General features: G+C 35.7%; 4 protein-coding genes across 7 annotated transcripts in view; 1 reads left to right on the top strand and 3 right to left on the bottom strand.

The window, feature by feature from the left end:
• The window catches only part of dlp (glypican dally-like), a 39,255-nt gene extending 28,773 nt beyond the window's left edge, over nt 1-10,482 (bottom strand). Inside the window, exon 1 of one of the 3 annotated variants that reach the window (XM_081973088.1) lies at nt 10,136-10,482. In XM_081973088.1, coding sequence (XP_081829214.1) covers nt 10,136-10,328 — 193 coding nt within the window. In that variant the 5' untranslated portion in view covers nt 10,329-10,482. Of the gene's footprint in view, nt 1-3,436; nt 3,593-10,135 lie in introns of those variants that run through there. The other 2 variants (XM_081973089.1, XM_081973090.1) reach the window with 2 other exon arrangements.
• Nucleotides 10,483-10,569: 87 nt separating this feature from the next.
• LOC145724704 (pseudouridine-5'-phosphatase-like) lies at nt 10,570-12,656 on the top strand. Of its 2 annotated transcripts, XM_081973101.1 has the most exons (4): nt 10,570-10,663; nt 10,921-11,701; nt 11,765-11,983; nt 12,166-12,656. In XM_081973101.1, exons 2-4 carry the CDS (start codon nt 11,617-11,619, stop codon nt 12,636-12,638), a joined length of 777 nt encoding a protein of 258 aa, XP_081829227.1. In that variant the 5' UTR covers nt 10,570-10,663; nt 10,921-11,616; the 3' UTR covers nt 12,639-12,656. The 2 variants fall into 2 exon arrangements, with proteins under 2 accessions (XP_081829227.1, XP_081829226.1); XM_081973100.1 differs by lacking the exon at nt 10,570-10,663 and having other exon boundaries at nt 11,267-11,701; nt 12,034-12,656.
• On the bottom strand, nt 12,645-13,180 carry ND-B8 (NADH dehydrogenase (ubiquinone) B8 subunit). The gene is made up of 3 exons (XM_081973105.1): nt 13,009-13,180; nt 12,838-12,944; nt 12,645-12,782 (listed from the first exon to the last, which is right to left on the bottom strand). The coding sequence occupies exons 1-3, from the start codon at nt 13,092-13,094 to the stop codon at nt 12,700-12,702; spliced, it is 276 nt and encodes a 91-aa protein (XP_081829231.1). The 5' UTR covers nt 13,095-13,180; the 3' UTR covers nt 12,645-12,699.
• Nucleotides 13,181-13,719: 539 nt separating this feature from the next.
• prel (preli-like) lies at nt 13,720-15,134 on the bottom strand. Its single transcript, XM_081973104.1, has 4 exons — nt 14,993-15,134; nt 14,525-14,738; nt 14,344-14,474; nt 13,720-14,294 (listed from the first exon to the last, which is right to left on the bottom strand). Exons 1-4 carry the CDS (start codon nt 15,079-15,081, stop codon nt 14,093-14,095), a joined length of 636 nt encoding a protein of 211 aa, XP_081829230.1. The 5' UTR covers nt 15,082-15,134; the 3' UTR covers nt 13,720-14,092.
• Nucleotides 15,135-15,154: the final 20 nt, after the last annotated feature.

Raw genomic sequence — 15,154 nt, 5'->3', positions numbered from 1 at the left:
GGTCGCCTATGGATAGCAATTATCACAAAAAGCGTAGGTCTTAGATAGCGTTGCAAACAATTATTATATGACAGCTGTCAGTTTGCCGCTTCGTCGATTGGAAAAATAGAAACTATCTTAATGAAATAATTAATACTTGATTTTAATTATTAAAGTCAAATTGACACTGACAGTGACAGATCAACAAATCACAAATCGCAATGGAAAAACCGAGTTTTAAATTCGATAGACAAAATGGCGTCCAATTCACCGCCTACTAGACTTGTAAATTATGGCAAGCCTATTGATCCGAAAAGGTCACGTGACAGTTTCAATATTTATGACAAAACAAATAAATTTTCAACTAAAAACAGGCTTTGCAACTATGCTAATCTGACATTCACCATCCAGCTTAGCTTAAATAAATTATCCTGAAAATCGGTTGGAAGGTGTCGGAAAAACGGACATTTTACATTATAAAACGGTCCTCCTTCAAATCCAACGACCGACACACAATTGACACATGACGTGCGACACTTGACAGTTCACCATTCAACTGACAGAAACCACTTGCAACACATGTTTTTTACATAGGCGCGTTCGGGCAGATGTAAAGCGCTTTCTGTGGATCACTGCAATTTGCAAAGGAAATATTCACATGATAAGGTATCAAATGACGTTACAGAGCACGCTTACATATTCGTATAATGGTTCGATATAACTGGATTTTGGAATGGGTTGACTGGGCCTAAATCATCTAGATTTTTTTAACGTCACCTCAAGACCAATTTTACTACAACACACTCCTAAACCTTGCTGATTTGGATGCTACAATTAGAGGAGAAATTCAAGCAACTACTATGTGGAAAATACGATAAGAGAGAATGAAGTCTGCAGTGTAAACCTAAAAGATAAAAAAAGATGATAACCTGGCAACACGTGTTACTTTAATGTCCGTTTCCCCAACATTGGCTAAGTTGAGTTTAGACTACCATTTTTGGAATATCTAACGGGCTTTGAACAATTTCTGGAAAATTCAATGCATCAATTCTTTCTTCATATTGATCTTCATTGATAATCAAAAAAAAAACATTAAATTGGCATTGTTCCAACGTTTTGATTAATTTTCTTGGCGTGTTGCAATCAAATTCCCATTCGTTCGTCATCGGGCCGAAACCAAAATTGACGCAAAATAGTCGTTGACGGTTTAGGCAATGAGACGTAACGCAGGCCGCGGTACCCGATGGATGTACTGAGTGTTTACGAAAGTTTGTTTTAACTGGCGAGAGATAAAGCAAGCGTCTTGAAGATAGACTTATGAGCCCGGGTACAAAATAAACAAACCGACTCAACGGAATGTAAGCAATGGCCCCGAGGAATCCGTTGTCCCGATGGCGACGGTATAATCCATGTAGGGATCGACGAATATCTTACCTTGTTGGGTTCGAGAATAGTTTTCATACTCTCAGACTTCAGAAGGTAAAGTCAGTCGAACGACATTGATGTATCGACAGTGCTCATTGAATTTTTTCCTTCAAAAGTTATGCAACAACAGTAGCTGAGGAATCTTTCATGGTATTCTTCATGAGTTTTAAAATACGCAAATTTGTTAGATGGTATATTTTTTATAGCCCACCCTGTAGAGATAATAGTCATTATTAAGCACTTTAACGTGACTCACATTGAAAAACTGAACATTTTGCAGATTACTATAAAAACGCTTCAGACAACCAGATGACCCATTGTAGTGACGTAAAGTTCTCCAGAATTATACCGAGACATTTTGCCAGTCTTGCAATTAAAACCACAAGTGCTCGACACTAAATAAGTCAGTAAATTTTGTTTAACCATACATTAGATTATACTAATTACGTTTTGGTATTTTTGGACTTAAAATACAACTTTGATATTAAAGTGGGTCGAAAATATTCTGCACTTTGCATGAGTTAAACATTACATAAACCGTTTCTTATTAATTCATCGACAGAGACATTCTAGTTAAACACTAGTTTACAGTCTTGACTCTTCAATTAGCGAGATTGCAATACTCTCAGACAACCGGTCAAGAATTTCAAGTAATAAACTTGAATTAGCAACCAATAAAACTACTCGTTTTTGATTTGGTTAAGTTTATTTGCTTTCGCAACGCTAACGAATTGGAAGTCCCCGACTCAAAGTGGCGTTTCACTTTTTCAATTAAACCCGAATTAGTGGTTTTAATTGAAAACCGAACGGACACTTTTATAGAGCGCGAGAAGAAATCTCTGACAGGCAATAGTGTTTAATTAGTGTAAGGCGCCGTCGTTATGTAGGGTGCCACTTCCAACAGTCAAAACAGAATCAGAAAAATGTGATTTTAACATTTTTGATTTGCACACTGTCAAAAAGTGGTTCTTGAAAACCCCTAAACCATTTCAAGAATGTAAAGAATGATGCTCTTAAAAATGGACAAATATTAACTAAAAATTGAAATAACACAACTCTGAGTGCAAAGGCAACATGCCCGTTTTCTGAGTTTTTAAATGTGGCAACAGAGTAATGGACCTGTCAAGACTGTCAATTTATTGCCTGTGTCTGTCAAATTTGTTTTCCGGACTTTGTTGTTTATGTTGGCATTAAAACTTTTGATATTTGTGATGTAATCCCAATTTAATTTGATCTTCCCTACATCTATGCAGTTCTATGAATAACATATGACTGTGTTATAAGCCCTGGAGACGTCCCAACTCCTCTTTCTGGTAATTTCTATTACATATCGAACCAAATTACATAGACTGGTGGTCCTGGGATTGCTGCGTGCAGAAAAATAGTCAATATAACCGCTCCCCCAAGTAATTTATTCCCGGCACGCGTTTTGTTTTGATTCTAGGGGATTGTTTACTTCGTTACACACAAATCCCATTCAAATTAGAAGATTCTCTCAAAATTTGAAGGTTGGCCACATTTGCTAATTTCGAATTTAATGTCAAAACAGTGCCTTGGTCGTGTACAAGAGACCCAGCGTTTTTTTGCAACTGTCTCTGCAAACAGCTGTATTAAAGGACTGTCTATATTTAGTTTAAGAGTGAAATGTTTGGACTAAGGGAGGTCATTGTTTAAATAGCTTACATTTCGGGATTATATTGAGCCTGCATGACTCAAATTATCTAAAAAAAGAGTTTGATTTCCGTTTTAGGATAAGAGTGGTTTTTATTTCATTAAGCTGTGTTCATAGTACAGTTAACTGCTCCTGTTGTCCACATTTAAATAATAGACATGTTTCAGACATAATTTAACTGAATATTATACGCAGCAACAGAAAAGCTTGGTGAAGTAATCGTATCGATAACCGCCAATTAGGATAGCTTACTCTATGTAGACCATGTTAAGTTAAAAACCTTTGTCCTATGTGGGTTATTATTAATTAATTTACTAGTAATTTTCTCACCAGTTTTCCAATTTAGGGGTAGGAACTTACCAGTGTTTGAGTGAAGCTAGCTTTGCCTGTCAGGGCTTAAGTTTACCCAGTTATAGGAAAGAATCAGGGTCATCGTGGGGCACTTTTTTCACCTAACTACATGTTTTCCTAATCACTTCTGCCAAAATACCGCCCGAATCTCTAGATTTTAATGTTTTTATTGTTGTTTATTGGGTAATTAACTAACAATTTCTAGGTTATATTATTAACTGTCATATTATCTGTCATCTGCGTCTAAAGTCAAAGATCGGCTGTCAAAATGGCCGAGAATCCGAAATACACCGTTATCCAGTACGTGATTGGTTATAATTACGAATTGGGTTTTGTTTTCCGATTGGTCATAATTGGGTGTGTCAGACACATATGATATGCCGGTTCGACCGCATTCCGGCTGATAAGCATTTTTCTTCCAATATTTTTTTAAGGGTAAAATTGAAAAGTATGGGGGATATTTTTTTTCTGTATAATACAAGTTGACACCCGCTACCGCTTTTGCCCTGGAAGTAGTGGTAAACCTACTGTTTCTACAAGCACTCAGGGACCAATAAAGTGCAGCTTTAAAAGTAAACATAAATATTATAAAACGGCATATATGAGACGTCCGTGCCTCTTTATATAAATTGGTTTCTTATGAGTGATCTCACGACTTACCAACGCCAATAATTATTGTTATATAATTCAAAAAAACTCAAAGTTAACGGCCATTCGACTGCGTGACTTTTGCTAATTACTAATCTCAGCTCTGATTTACGGCTGTGCTTCTGTGTGCGCAGTAAATCGCAATTTTTCCAACTTTTAATGTTGATTATGCAGCCACTGGCCGTTTTGTAGTATCATTATAATTCAGTGGTCATCGGCATTATATCTAATTAAATGCCATGAACGTAGCGCTGAAACAAACGCAAACGTCACTGTAAAACAATAGACGTAATAATTCACTGTCTAATTTTCGGTAATTTATTAATTTATACAGAAGTAAACGTATTTATTTTTAGACTGATTTTATGAATTTCACTTCAAAGTGATTTATAAAAACATGGTGGGCTAGTCGTACGCCCACCAACATTTTTATTGCTACGCGGTTTATCCCTTATATTGTGGTTCAACCAAAAACGACCATTAAGCGCTCAACGGCGAATAAAGATTTTATCGGACCCTAGCCGGGATTAATTCACCGTTCTCAACCTTTTGTAATTTAATCTTTTTTTTTCCTTGAATGGAACCTAAAAGTCACTTTGTACCGCGCGTTTCTAGTGTGTATAGCGACAGAGATAATCATAACTTTCCTTCAGCATAGCTATACGAAAAACCAAACTAAATTATAATTGCGCCACCAATTTGTCAAGATCTGTGTCTGTACGACCATATTGTTGATTTTGTCAAACGGAACTAACGAGTTGATGTGACGTCATGATGGATGCTAAGATTTGTTCTCTTCAATAAGTGGGCTTCTATATTTTTACTTTTTAGATTGCAATATTCACAGATAGACTAGCAATCAATAAAACTAGTCTTATAACAAGGTTTCCCTTATAATTATCGATTCAGAATTCTGCCTAAATATCTAGACATTACCCGCCACCTTACGGTGTGCTATTATACTAAATTCAACCACATTATGTAAACAACTTTAGTTTCATTACCTAAGATGTCAATAACTTTACGCTTTAAGGAAAAAGTTTATAAAAGATGAGTAAAATGAGAGTGAAACTTTAGTGTAACATCAATTAAAGGCACTTTGAAGATAGGAAGACAAAAGCCGACTCGGGAGCGTTTATCCGTAAACATGGAGCCCCGGCTGCGGTCTTTTTTATTTTTAATGAAGCTGTTTTGTGGGCAACAGCCTTCGAAACTGAACGCAAAGTACCGTAAACTCAAACATTCCTTATCCTCTGTCGGCTTTTTTTCTTTCCGAATTTTTAATTCCCTCTTGATAAGCCGCACTCACACCGCAAAGCTCGACTTTTTATCATTTCGGCAAATATTTGACTACTCAAATATCTAGTTCTAGGAAATTAAAAACGAACCAGTGATAAACTTAAAACGCCGCTGTACTTTAGTTGTATTTACAATGAGGAATTATCACCCTGTCCCCAAAACGTTAGTGACAAAATCGATATGTTTAACGCCTCTGCATTTTACCCTTCAGTAAATACGCTAAATTTCATTTTATTTATTGTTACTAAATCTGAAAACAATTAAAAGATTGTTCAAGTGCTGGTTGATGTTTTTGAAAGCAATCAAAGGGTCGGACCGTTCTCAACCCCCCCATTCTTGCTGCTATAGGGCTTTCCTGCCTGTCTTCAAAATCAATTACAAAAAGTGTCCGAACGATTTTTTTTTACAGGACCGAACTCAGAGTTTAATCATTGAAATAAGCCATAGTTTTTTGTTACTAACTGTCAAATGAAGTGACATTGCTTGAACTCGAACCCAGCCATTCTGTTTGTAAGTTTAGTGCAAAACTAGAGTATTTGTATCTTGCTCTATCAAGTGTCCTTAAAACAGTCGGGACGCTTTATGACTGATTTCGTCCGACGTTGCCGGTACAGCCAAATATTGCAATTCTCCTTTAGCTGTGTTTTCACTCATAAAACTTCCCAACTATAAACTAGACTAGACTTACCCTAAAATTGAAAAGTGCATAAGAAAATTCTGAACATTTGACAATCCATCAAATCTAAAATATTCTGCAGATAATTCGGAAGTAGATACCAACTTGCTTATTTTACATGGAACACTCGGTATATTCTAGATTTTCACTGGATTGCGTTAATAAAACGCAATTTTAACAAAACCGCAACAAATAGCGCAAATTATTATTCCAAATTCCCAGTTAACATTATAAATCTATATCTCCATTTTAAATAGGAGGCCATGAAGAAACAAAATTTGACATTTGAACAAAAGCTTCGGTCGCCGGAGGGAGCCACTTTATTTTTTTCCAAAAATCACATGACCTCATGATGACAAAATTATACGGAGGCCACGTGACCGTTGGATCATATCGCGTTTAGATCCGAATGAAGACGCCTGATTACTTGTTGTCATCACTATGACATCTATTTTGAATTTAAAATTTGAATATCGTTCACTAAAGTGCTAAAAGGTATTAAAAGTAAAGCTGCATATTTGTGTTGTTCGTGAGTATTGTGAGTGATATGAGGGTGTCAGATTATGAACCAAGGAGCAACTTCTAGCAGGTTTAAGTTTCCAAATCCCGAAAGAAACTCCGACTTTTTTACACTCCCGCCATGGAAATATTTATCAAGTGCGTATTATTGTACAGTTTCTATTGTTTAATGTGAGAGCACGCGGAGAAATTATCGTAATAGCTATATCCAACCTGTCAAAACGTGACTTGAAACAGTTCCATTGACACGTAAGGTTTATAATGCTCCCAGTTCGCATAACTCAATTCCTAACGACGAGTGACAGTTGACAGACAGTGACATTCTCCGTTTTCTAGTTTGCAAACTCGGATCTAAACGTGTCATGATCCGAAGGTCACGTGACCCCCTCCTCTGATTTTGTTAACTGTGGTGTCATGTGATTTTTAGATCATAACCTTTGACTGTAACACTGTTGCCGATACATAACATAATTAATATATAATTTTGAACAATTTTTCAAGTGAGAATGGCATTGTCCCACTAGTAAATAACAGGGGTGTGTCATTGAGGGGCGAAATAACCAAAACAGTAAATTGAGTCACAAATTTACACATTTTTTTATTACATTTTAAAGCTTAAACCACAAATAAATAATTTGTAGCCTAAAACGTTAAAATTCATAAGATTGATGACCGATCGTCCTGTTTATGGTCACCGATAAGCTTTTCAAGGTAAACCAACTCAATAAAAAAAGCTATACACCCAGGGTTAAAACCGGTTCACCACTTCCAGTGGATTACACCGATGACGTAGGAAAAAAAAAAGAAAAGAAGTGATTAGGTAAATTATCAATACAGTAACAGATTTTAGGTAGAGAAGAAAAGAAAAAGCTGTGACCCGTCTCTGAACGCACTCAAAATATGATGAATGAGGGGGTTTCCAACAGTCTTACCCACACATCTGCCCCGTTTGAACTTTTCGAAAAGAAACGATGAGGGTTCGTCGCCTGTCGACAAAGGGAAGCAACACGCCCCCCCAGTGGCAACAATGCAACAAATATTTACCGCATTCTAGCCAAAAGTGCCGGACCATTTCCTATTTCATATAATTGAATCGGAACCTAGTGAGGTGATTTACACGATGTGGAAGTGGAATTTAACGGTCTACGGTGCCTAAGCCTGGCTAATCCGCAACGGACCACCTAGACTTTTATGGACAGTTTTATGGGTGCCGGTTAAGTAAGCGGGCGCCCTATCGTATTACCGAAATATCAGGCGGAATTAAGACGTTGGACAAATGTGTGGCAGGAAGGAGGAGCAATAGTCGTTTTCTAAAGTTTTAGATTACCGTTTAATTTATGTGAGAAAACATCGTTAATATTACTTGATGATGGATTGAGATTAAGTAGGAATTTGGATGAGTTTTTACACCTAATATGGTAACTTGTTGCTCTAGTGACTTGGCAGTCGTCACGTTGCTTGCTCTGCAAGACAAAACAAGTCATTTGATACTCCGCCAAGTTAGCAAACAAACACAGGTACAGGTTGTATAAAAAGGTATGACAACACTGCTGGGACAGCAGTAATTATTCATATCAAATATCTAAAAAACAAAACACAAGCATTTTTCACTATTTTCTAACCTCAATTATGGTAAATACAGAATGGGCAAAAGGATTTAATTCCACTTTTGTTGAAATGCACTAGAACGTAATCCACAGTAAACGAATAAACTGTCAACCTAAGAAGTAGCCGAGTCAACAGAAAAAAGTATTAACAATTGGTATTTGCACGGCAAAAGCAATGCAAATATTAAGGTGACTGACCTACACAGCAAAGGACATAGCATTTCTGTCTCGAACTGTGCAAATACCTGCTGCATCGTCGTTAAGTTCATTCAACAATCTCCAACACCGGAGCCCCGGAACGAAACTCAATACGTGATCATTGTGCAGTGAAAAGGTCCTACTGTCCTACTTGAATATCGCTATGCAAACTTCACACAGTGTATATTATGCCACCTAGTGGTAGAACAGAGTGTGTTTTGGTTTAACTAAGCCGCCAGTGAATAATTACCCTAAAGAAAAAAAGCCATAAATCATTCACAAGCTTTGTCAAAATCTTTCCCAAAAGCCTAAAATATGTATAAGGTGGGTTACTGGGATAAGTCATTTCTCTTTTCTTCAAGAAAGCATTGTCTACCTGCCTTAATGACTTTATAGAGACTATAGGGACCGTCGCCTCTCTGGTGAGAGGTTAAGAAAACAGTTCTAAACACCAAAAATTCCTTCAGGTCATTGAATAATGAAACCATAACGAATGCTCCATCTAATTTGTGTACAAAGATAATGTTCATTAGTTGACCAGAGCAAAAACTTGTAAATGATAACTTAATTTAATTACATTATTTAGATAATTAGTTTTGTACTATTTAACGTTTTTAGCCCTGCCAACTTTGAGATAAATAGGTCTCAAGGTTTTGTGGTGCCGTGCATTTATTATTACACAAAGTGATTATTGTTTGTATATTTAGGCTAGTTAATTAAATCTAAAATATTAACGATTACTGGTGAACATTTATAACACTCTCAGGTCATCAGGGATTATCGCAAATATTCTTAAAAACTCATTAAATAATAACATACATTTATGAAATACAATGTAATTAATTGCATAAAAGAAGTTGCCTAATTTTCTGTGAAGATTGTGTATTGTAACTACTTTTGTTTTATGATAATAGTATGTAAAAGTATTTGTTAGCAGCATACTAAGGGAAAGCAATAAGAATACCAAGAATAACTGCCAACTGTATACAGATTATGATAAGCTGTGGAAATACATAAAGTTTGTTGGAGTACTCACAAGCTGGCTTATAACTAGAATTAATATATTGAGATATAGGAGAAAATATTGCCTAAACTAAGTAACATAACATCAAAGGCAGGATCAAAAGTGAATCTATATTTGTGACAAAATTGTGTGCAATCTATAGATGAAAAAAAGGAGAAAATTAACAGATTTGTCCTCCAGGCGCCATTGATCATTAAATAAAATTTGACAGAACTGTTGAAGTCTGTCAAAGACATTTGACAGTTTGACACTTTTTTGGCAAAGTTTTTCATTTGGTTAGTGATGAATAAAAACTAAATTTTCAATTAAAAAATAAAATAAAATCAATGAAAAGCTCTTCTATCTTATTCGTATCCCTATTTTTTATTTTTTGTTGAACCACTATGGACACTGCTTTGTCAAAAAAAGTTTATATTTTATGGAAAAGTATGTTTGTTCCAAATCTAGGAATATGAAAAACATGATTGTTATATTGGCTCCTATCTGAACATTTTTTTTAATAGATAAGCAGGATTATTTAACTTTCAAAAAATTATAGGTTAGTTTTCCTGCGATCGCAGGTCTGCTAATATTAAATAATTGTATGGATGGGTAGGTATTGGATTTAGGGCAAAATGCAGGATAATGCAAAACCTTTTTCTATGCTACCGATTAATGTTTACCTGTCTTGTATCATTATAATAGCAGTTCAAAGAAGCAAAAAATACATTTAGAGGATATAGGAAATAAAAACTTACCATTTTGTGGCGTATCGAGAAGTCCATCAGCAGAAAATCCCCTAAGCAAAATTTGCCGTTTCACTGAATCGCAACCCTTGCCAGCAGGGTTGGCAAAACTGGAGACGACCAACGACAAAACGACCAATCCGACCAAGTCACCCCGTAAACGTGACATTTTACTTTGAACACGACCGATTCGGATCACAGCCATTCGAACTTAAACCTGTTTAAACGCGTTAAATCCCAATTTATCGATAATTTTATTTGAAAACCATCGCGATCACCCCGTTTTTAAGGCACATCAACCTCTTGTTCGATGCCTTCGACCCTACGATCGCGACAGAAACAACGAACCGATATGAATCCGGCTGGGAACCTGAAAAATGTGCGGTCGAGAAGAGCACGCTTGCGCCTCTCACGTGAAGGTTCAGTTGGCATCCTTGTCGCTCTTACAGGAAATACAGTTTTGCTGTTTCTGTTGGATAACTCCGCCTTTCACCAGTCTCGCCGGCGTGCAACGTTGACAACATCGGGGCAATTATGCAGGTAACACCAAAATGTTTAAGATTTTTTGATAAAAGCCGATTTCAATGGACAACTTGGCTTCTTTGTTTGGTTCCCTTTTTTACTTATAATTAATTCATATTTTGTCCGTGTAAAAAATGCAAATTATAGTACATTGACCAAAGATTTTTGCCTAATCAACAAATACCTAATATGTGAAATTAGGTAATTTTTTTCCCATTTTTCACAAACGAAACACTTAAATTTTCTAGTGCTCTCTAATTATTGACATTTGATAGGACACTGGATCGGGGGCCCTGTTGATAAGCGGCAGCGGCAACACTGTTACAGTTTATTCACAGGACGGACAGGCAAAAAGACATGGCAAGCTTCAAACCGGGCGTGCACCACTTGCACGAGGTTGGTTGGGAAATTACTAATTACAATTGGCAAAAAATATGTAGACTATGCACTAAAATCATGCAGGCTCTGTTTCGGTTCTGAAGCAATTCGTTTCAGAACTAGTCAAGTTGCTGCTTTTTTTGCTACCAAGGTCTAAACACTTGTTTAACTGTCAATGTCACATGAAAACGAAACACGATGACGTAATTCGACAGTTGGTCAAATTATGGTTTGGTTAAATTAAGTTATAGTGACGTCATATTTGCTCTGCTCATGTTAGGGAGAATCAAAACGAACGTGACCCATAAATACTGTATGTGTGTCCAGAGATTGTTAAATATTTGTTTAACAATCTTTTAGGTATTTACAATTAATCGGCAACTCGGTTAGTTTTAGTTTTTTTTTTCAAATTCTTTCCGTTTCCTTTTTTCCGTTATTTTTTTAAATAATTCGAAAATGAATTATCCTGTATACAAATTGGGATTCTCCTCTTGTCAATCAAAATTCACTCACTAACATTGACACATCATTAAAATCACACAAATCTAAAAAAAACTCATAAATTTTCGTAAATAAAACTCAAAACAACTTTTATGCACAACCATTGCTGCCTGGGATATTCCGCAAAGTTTAAACCAGTGACTCATGTGATTTTTGATCTTGATGGCACAATTATAGGTAAGTCTATCCCTTACAGTTACTAATGAGCATACCAGAGAGTGTAACGCAGTTATTATGTAGACTCAGAACACGTATACGCCAAAGCAATCAGAGAAACTGTGGAATCTTATGGAGCCACTTATTACCCAGAATTTATCAACAAAGTGAAAGGATCAGTTGAAAAAAGAGTTGCAACTACCTCTATTGAAACATTCCAACTAGAAACTGAAATTGAAGAATTTTTGGACAAGTTCCACAACTTTTCTAATGAGTATTTGAGCAATTTGGATTTAATGCCAGGTACTGGTTTATTAGTGTTAAGTTCAATAACTCAGTCACCCTCTATGCAGGAGTTGAACGTATGATCCTACACCTAAAGAAAAACAACATTCCTATTGCAATTGCCACTTCATCCAATCAGGAAGCTTTTGACCTAAAAACTAGTAAATTCCCTGACTTATTTTCCAACTTTCATCACATAGTTTGTGGTGGAACAGACCCAGAAGTACTAAACAGCAAACCAGCTCCTGACATATTCCTGGTAGCAGCTTCAAGGTTTGAACCACCAGCTCAACCGTCCCAGTGCCTGGTGTTTGAAGACTCTCAAAACGGCGTCATGGCCGCGCTAGCTGCAGGAATGCAAGTGGTGATGATTCCTGATTCTGATGTATCATATGAAACATGGAAACAAGCCACATTGAGAATTGACTCATTCAACTTTATGTTGCCTGGGTTGTTTGGTTTGCCTGAATTTCCTCAAGAAGAATTATCACCTGTTTTTTTTAATGAAAAAGTTGAAATGATTGATGTGGAGAACTTTAAACGAAAAATGGGTGGAAAATCAAGGTTAACTATTAGAGACCCACCAACTGTTGATGATGAAAATCAACTCCCAACTGACGAGGATGATGAACTTGAAACTGATGAGGTTGACATAGAAGAAGTTACTGAATAAATAACAAATTTTTAGTGACTTTTATTTACACTACTTACATTATTTTAGTATTCTAAGCAACTTAATTTGCTACAGCCTTTATTTTTGAAAGCACATCAGTGGAAGACAAGTCTTTTAGTGATATTGCTTTCTCCTTTCCCTGTTCTATAAAAATGTAAAGTTATCAGTTTAGTTATTCCACAAATGGGCAAGATATTACCAAATCTAGCCCAAAGTTTTGGCTCTATTCCAGAACACTCCCGGATCAAAATGGGAAACTTAGGATTGCTGGACTTCAGCTCAACATAGTATTTTTCGATAAATTCTCTAAAAATAATTGCCAACTCAATTATATAACACAATCATTTGTTGTTTAGGTTGTTCAAGTTACCGCACTCCTTTGCTTGTCGGGCTGGTTTGGCACAAATGCACCCTCAATTCTTTTAAGGCGCCGGAAAATTTAATGGCTCCAGACATATTTTATTATAGTGAAACTCAAAATTTATATTGATGATTGATTTCACTTTTGCTGCAAAATCAAAATATAAACCGTATTATAACCTAAAAATATTGGATTTGTCATCTGTCAGGATTGCGCAATGTCATGTCTTCCAACATTTTTCACACTGAATAGTTGCCACGTGACTAAATAATTCGTTTCTTGGGTGATCATCATGTGATCTGGTTAAGTCCCTCTATTGATGTTGGGTCAAAAAACAGATTTTTTTGATATCTTAGAAACCGTTTCCATATTGAGTTTAGATTTGCAATAATAATATATATATATAAACCATCTTTATTTCCGAGGAAAAAGGCTATCGACCTACCGGTCTTTCTGCCAATGTTACAGAAACAAAACTTATGTACTAAATATTTGTTAAAAAAAAAGAAAAAAAAAAAAATATAATGTTTTACAAAGAAAAGGTTAAAATTAATAGTTCGTTTTTTTAGGTAAAATGTTCCAACAGAGTATATTGAGGAAAGGCGTAGCGAGATTGTCTATTTGGTCTTGTGAGGGAGATGGGGTTTATAATTGTCCAGTTGTGGGGGCAATAATAATATTATTATGTAAATGTGACGTTCAAAAAAAAGTTAAAATAAATTATACTATGAAACAGAGGGTTTACTATTTAGAATATAATTGATTAGACAAAAGCCTACATTCTATATACAATAATTAAAGCTTAATTATTACAAAGACAAGTTTCTTTGAACACAATCACACATTTTATACCATTGCAATGAATAACAATTTATATTTCTCCTGTAGATCAAATAGAAACATCAGAATACAAAAAAAAAAACAATATGAGGAGTTGATATGTTAATCATTACACCAACACAAGTAATATTAACTTGGAATGAATATAGGTTCAGTCAGCAAAATACCATAAACCAATGGTTGTTACTCACACACACTCTTCTTTTCAGATTAAAAAGCTTTTCTGTAGAGCAGTATTTATTATCCAAGTCCTCTAAGATTGGTTTGAATGGAGAGTGGCATAGATTGGAGCTGCCTTGCTTTTGGCCAGCTCAGAAGCATTCTTGGCAACATCCTTCAATTTGCTGGTTGCTGTCATGGCAACATGGCCACTCTGAATGAGGTGATGGTGTGGGAACATGTTTTGAAGCACATGGTTGAATCCACCCACCATTTTATGAGCATTTTTTTTAAACCTACATTATAAAAAAGTTATTAAAATACAGAAGCCATGTTGAAAATTACCTTTCATATCCAAATGCACAAATAGCTCTGCTGAAACCACGAACTTGAGAGTCAATCCAAGCATACCTGGTTGCTACAGTCTTCAGTGGATTATCTTCACTTTGTCTGTAGATAACTTTTTCTGTAACACTCTAAAAACCATCTTATGCAACTGTGTTACTAAATATGATCTTTTGCATACCATAACTTTAGTGAAGCCAACATTTCTAGTGTAAGTGATTAGAATTTTGTTCCTGACATCTACAACACTTTCTTCTACTATGTAAACATGACTTGTGTTAATAAACTTTCTAGCCCAGTTTGGAATATTGTTGGTTTTGCTCAGCAATCTTTTGGTGATGAGCTTGTCTGATTTGACTTCCCTACTGATAGTGTCTTCACTCAAGACATGTTTGCTGCAATCAATTTAATTTTCAAAGTCAACCTATACTGATACTGATAGTGAAATATGTTATATGACATAACTATAGTTAAAAGGCAATTAAAAATAAATTTCCCCTGGAAATAGATTCACTGAGCCCCTATTTTCTTTTTTACAATATAAATAGAATTGGCTGACTTGAAAAACACCCAAGGTAACTATGTATAGATAACAATATAGAAAAAGGAAGTTGACCTACATGTGAGCAGTAATTTTCAGAATGTTTACCTGTTTGGATTTGGATACCGTTTCCAGAAGCCCTGTGCAACCTGATCCCAGGAATAGTTAAAAACTGTGGAACTTTCGAAAAACTTCATTTTTCATTGGATTTGGAACCAGATTATAAAGCACAATTACAGCGCCGGCGATGATTCTAAATTCTCCATCTTA

The sequence above is a fragment of the Ips typographus genome, linkage group LG2, assembly GCF_016097725.1.
Source record: "Ips typographus isolate SLU linkage group LG2, UJ_Ityp_2.0, whole genome shotgun sequence".
NCBI lineage: Eukaryota > Metazoa > Arthropoda > Insecta > Coleoptera > Curculionidae > Ips > Ips typographus.
The sequence above is the reverse complement of the archived record's forward strand: the minus strand, read 5'-3'. Positions and strand labels throughout refer to the sequence as shown.

Coding starts and splice junctions, on each gene's coding strand:
- LOC145724704 (XM_081973100.1), top strand. CDS start 11,617: ATGCACAACCATTGCTGCCTGGGATATTCCGCAAAGTTTAAACCAGTG. Junction 11,702..11,764: donor TCTTGATGGCACAATTATAG/GTAAGTCTATCC, acceptor GTTATTATGTAG/ACTCAGAACACGTATACGCC. Junction 11,984..12,033: donor CAATTTGGATTTAATGCCAG/GTACTGGTTTAT, acceptor CCCTCTATGCAG/GAGTTGAACGTATGATCCTA.
- ND-B8 (XM_081973105.1), bottom strand. CDS start 13,094: ATGTCTGGAGCCATTAAATTTTCCGGCGCCTTAAAAGAATTGAGGGTG. Junction 12,945..13,008: donor CCGACAAGCAAAGGAGTGCG/GTAACTTGAACA, acceptor AATTATTTTTAG/AGAATTTATCGAAAAATACT. Junction 12,783..12,837: donor AAAACTTTGGGCTAGATTTG/GTAATATCTTGC, acceptor ACATTTTTATAG/AACAGGGAAAGGAGAAAGCA.
- prel (XM_081973104.1), bottom strand. CDS start 15,081: ATGAAGTTTTTCGAAAGTTCCACAGTTTTTAACTATTCCTGGGATCAG. Junction 14,739..14,992: donor CGGTATCCAAATCCAAACAG/GTAAACATTCTG, acceptor AATTGATTGCAG/CAAACATGTCTTGAGTGAAG. Junction 14,295..14,343: donor TGTGCATTTGGATATGAAAG/GTAATTTTCAAC, acceptor TTTATAATGTAG/GTTTAAAAAAAATGCTCATA.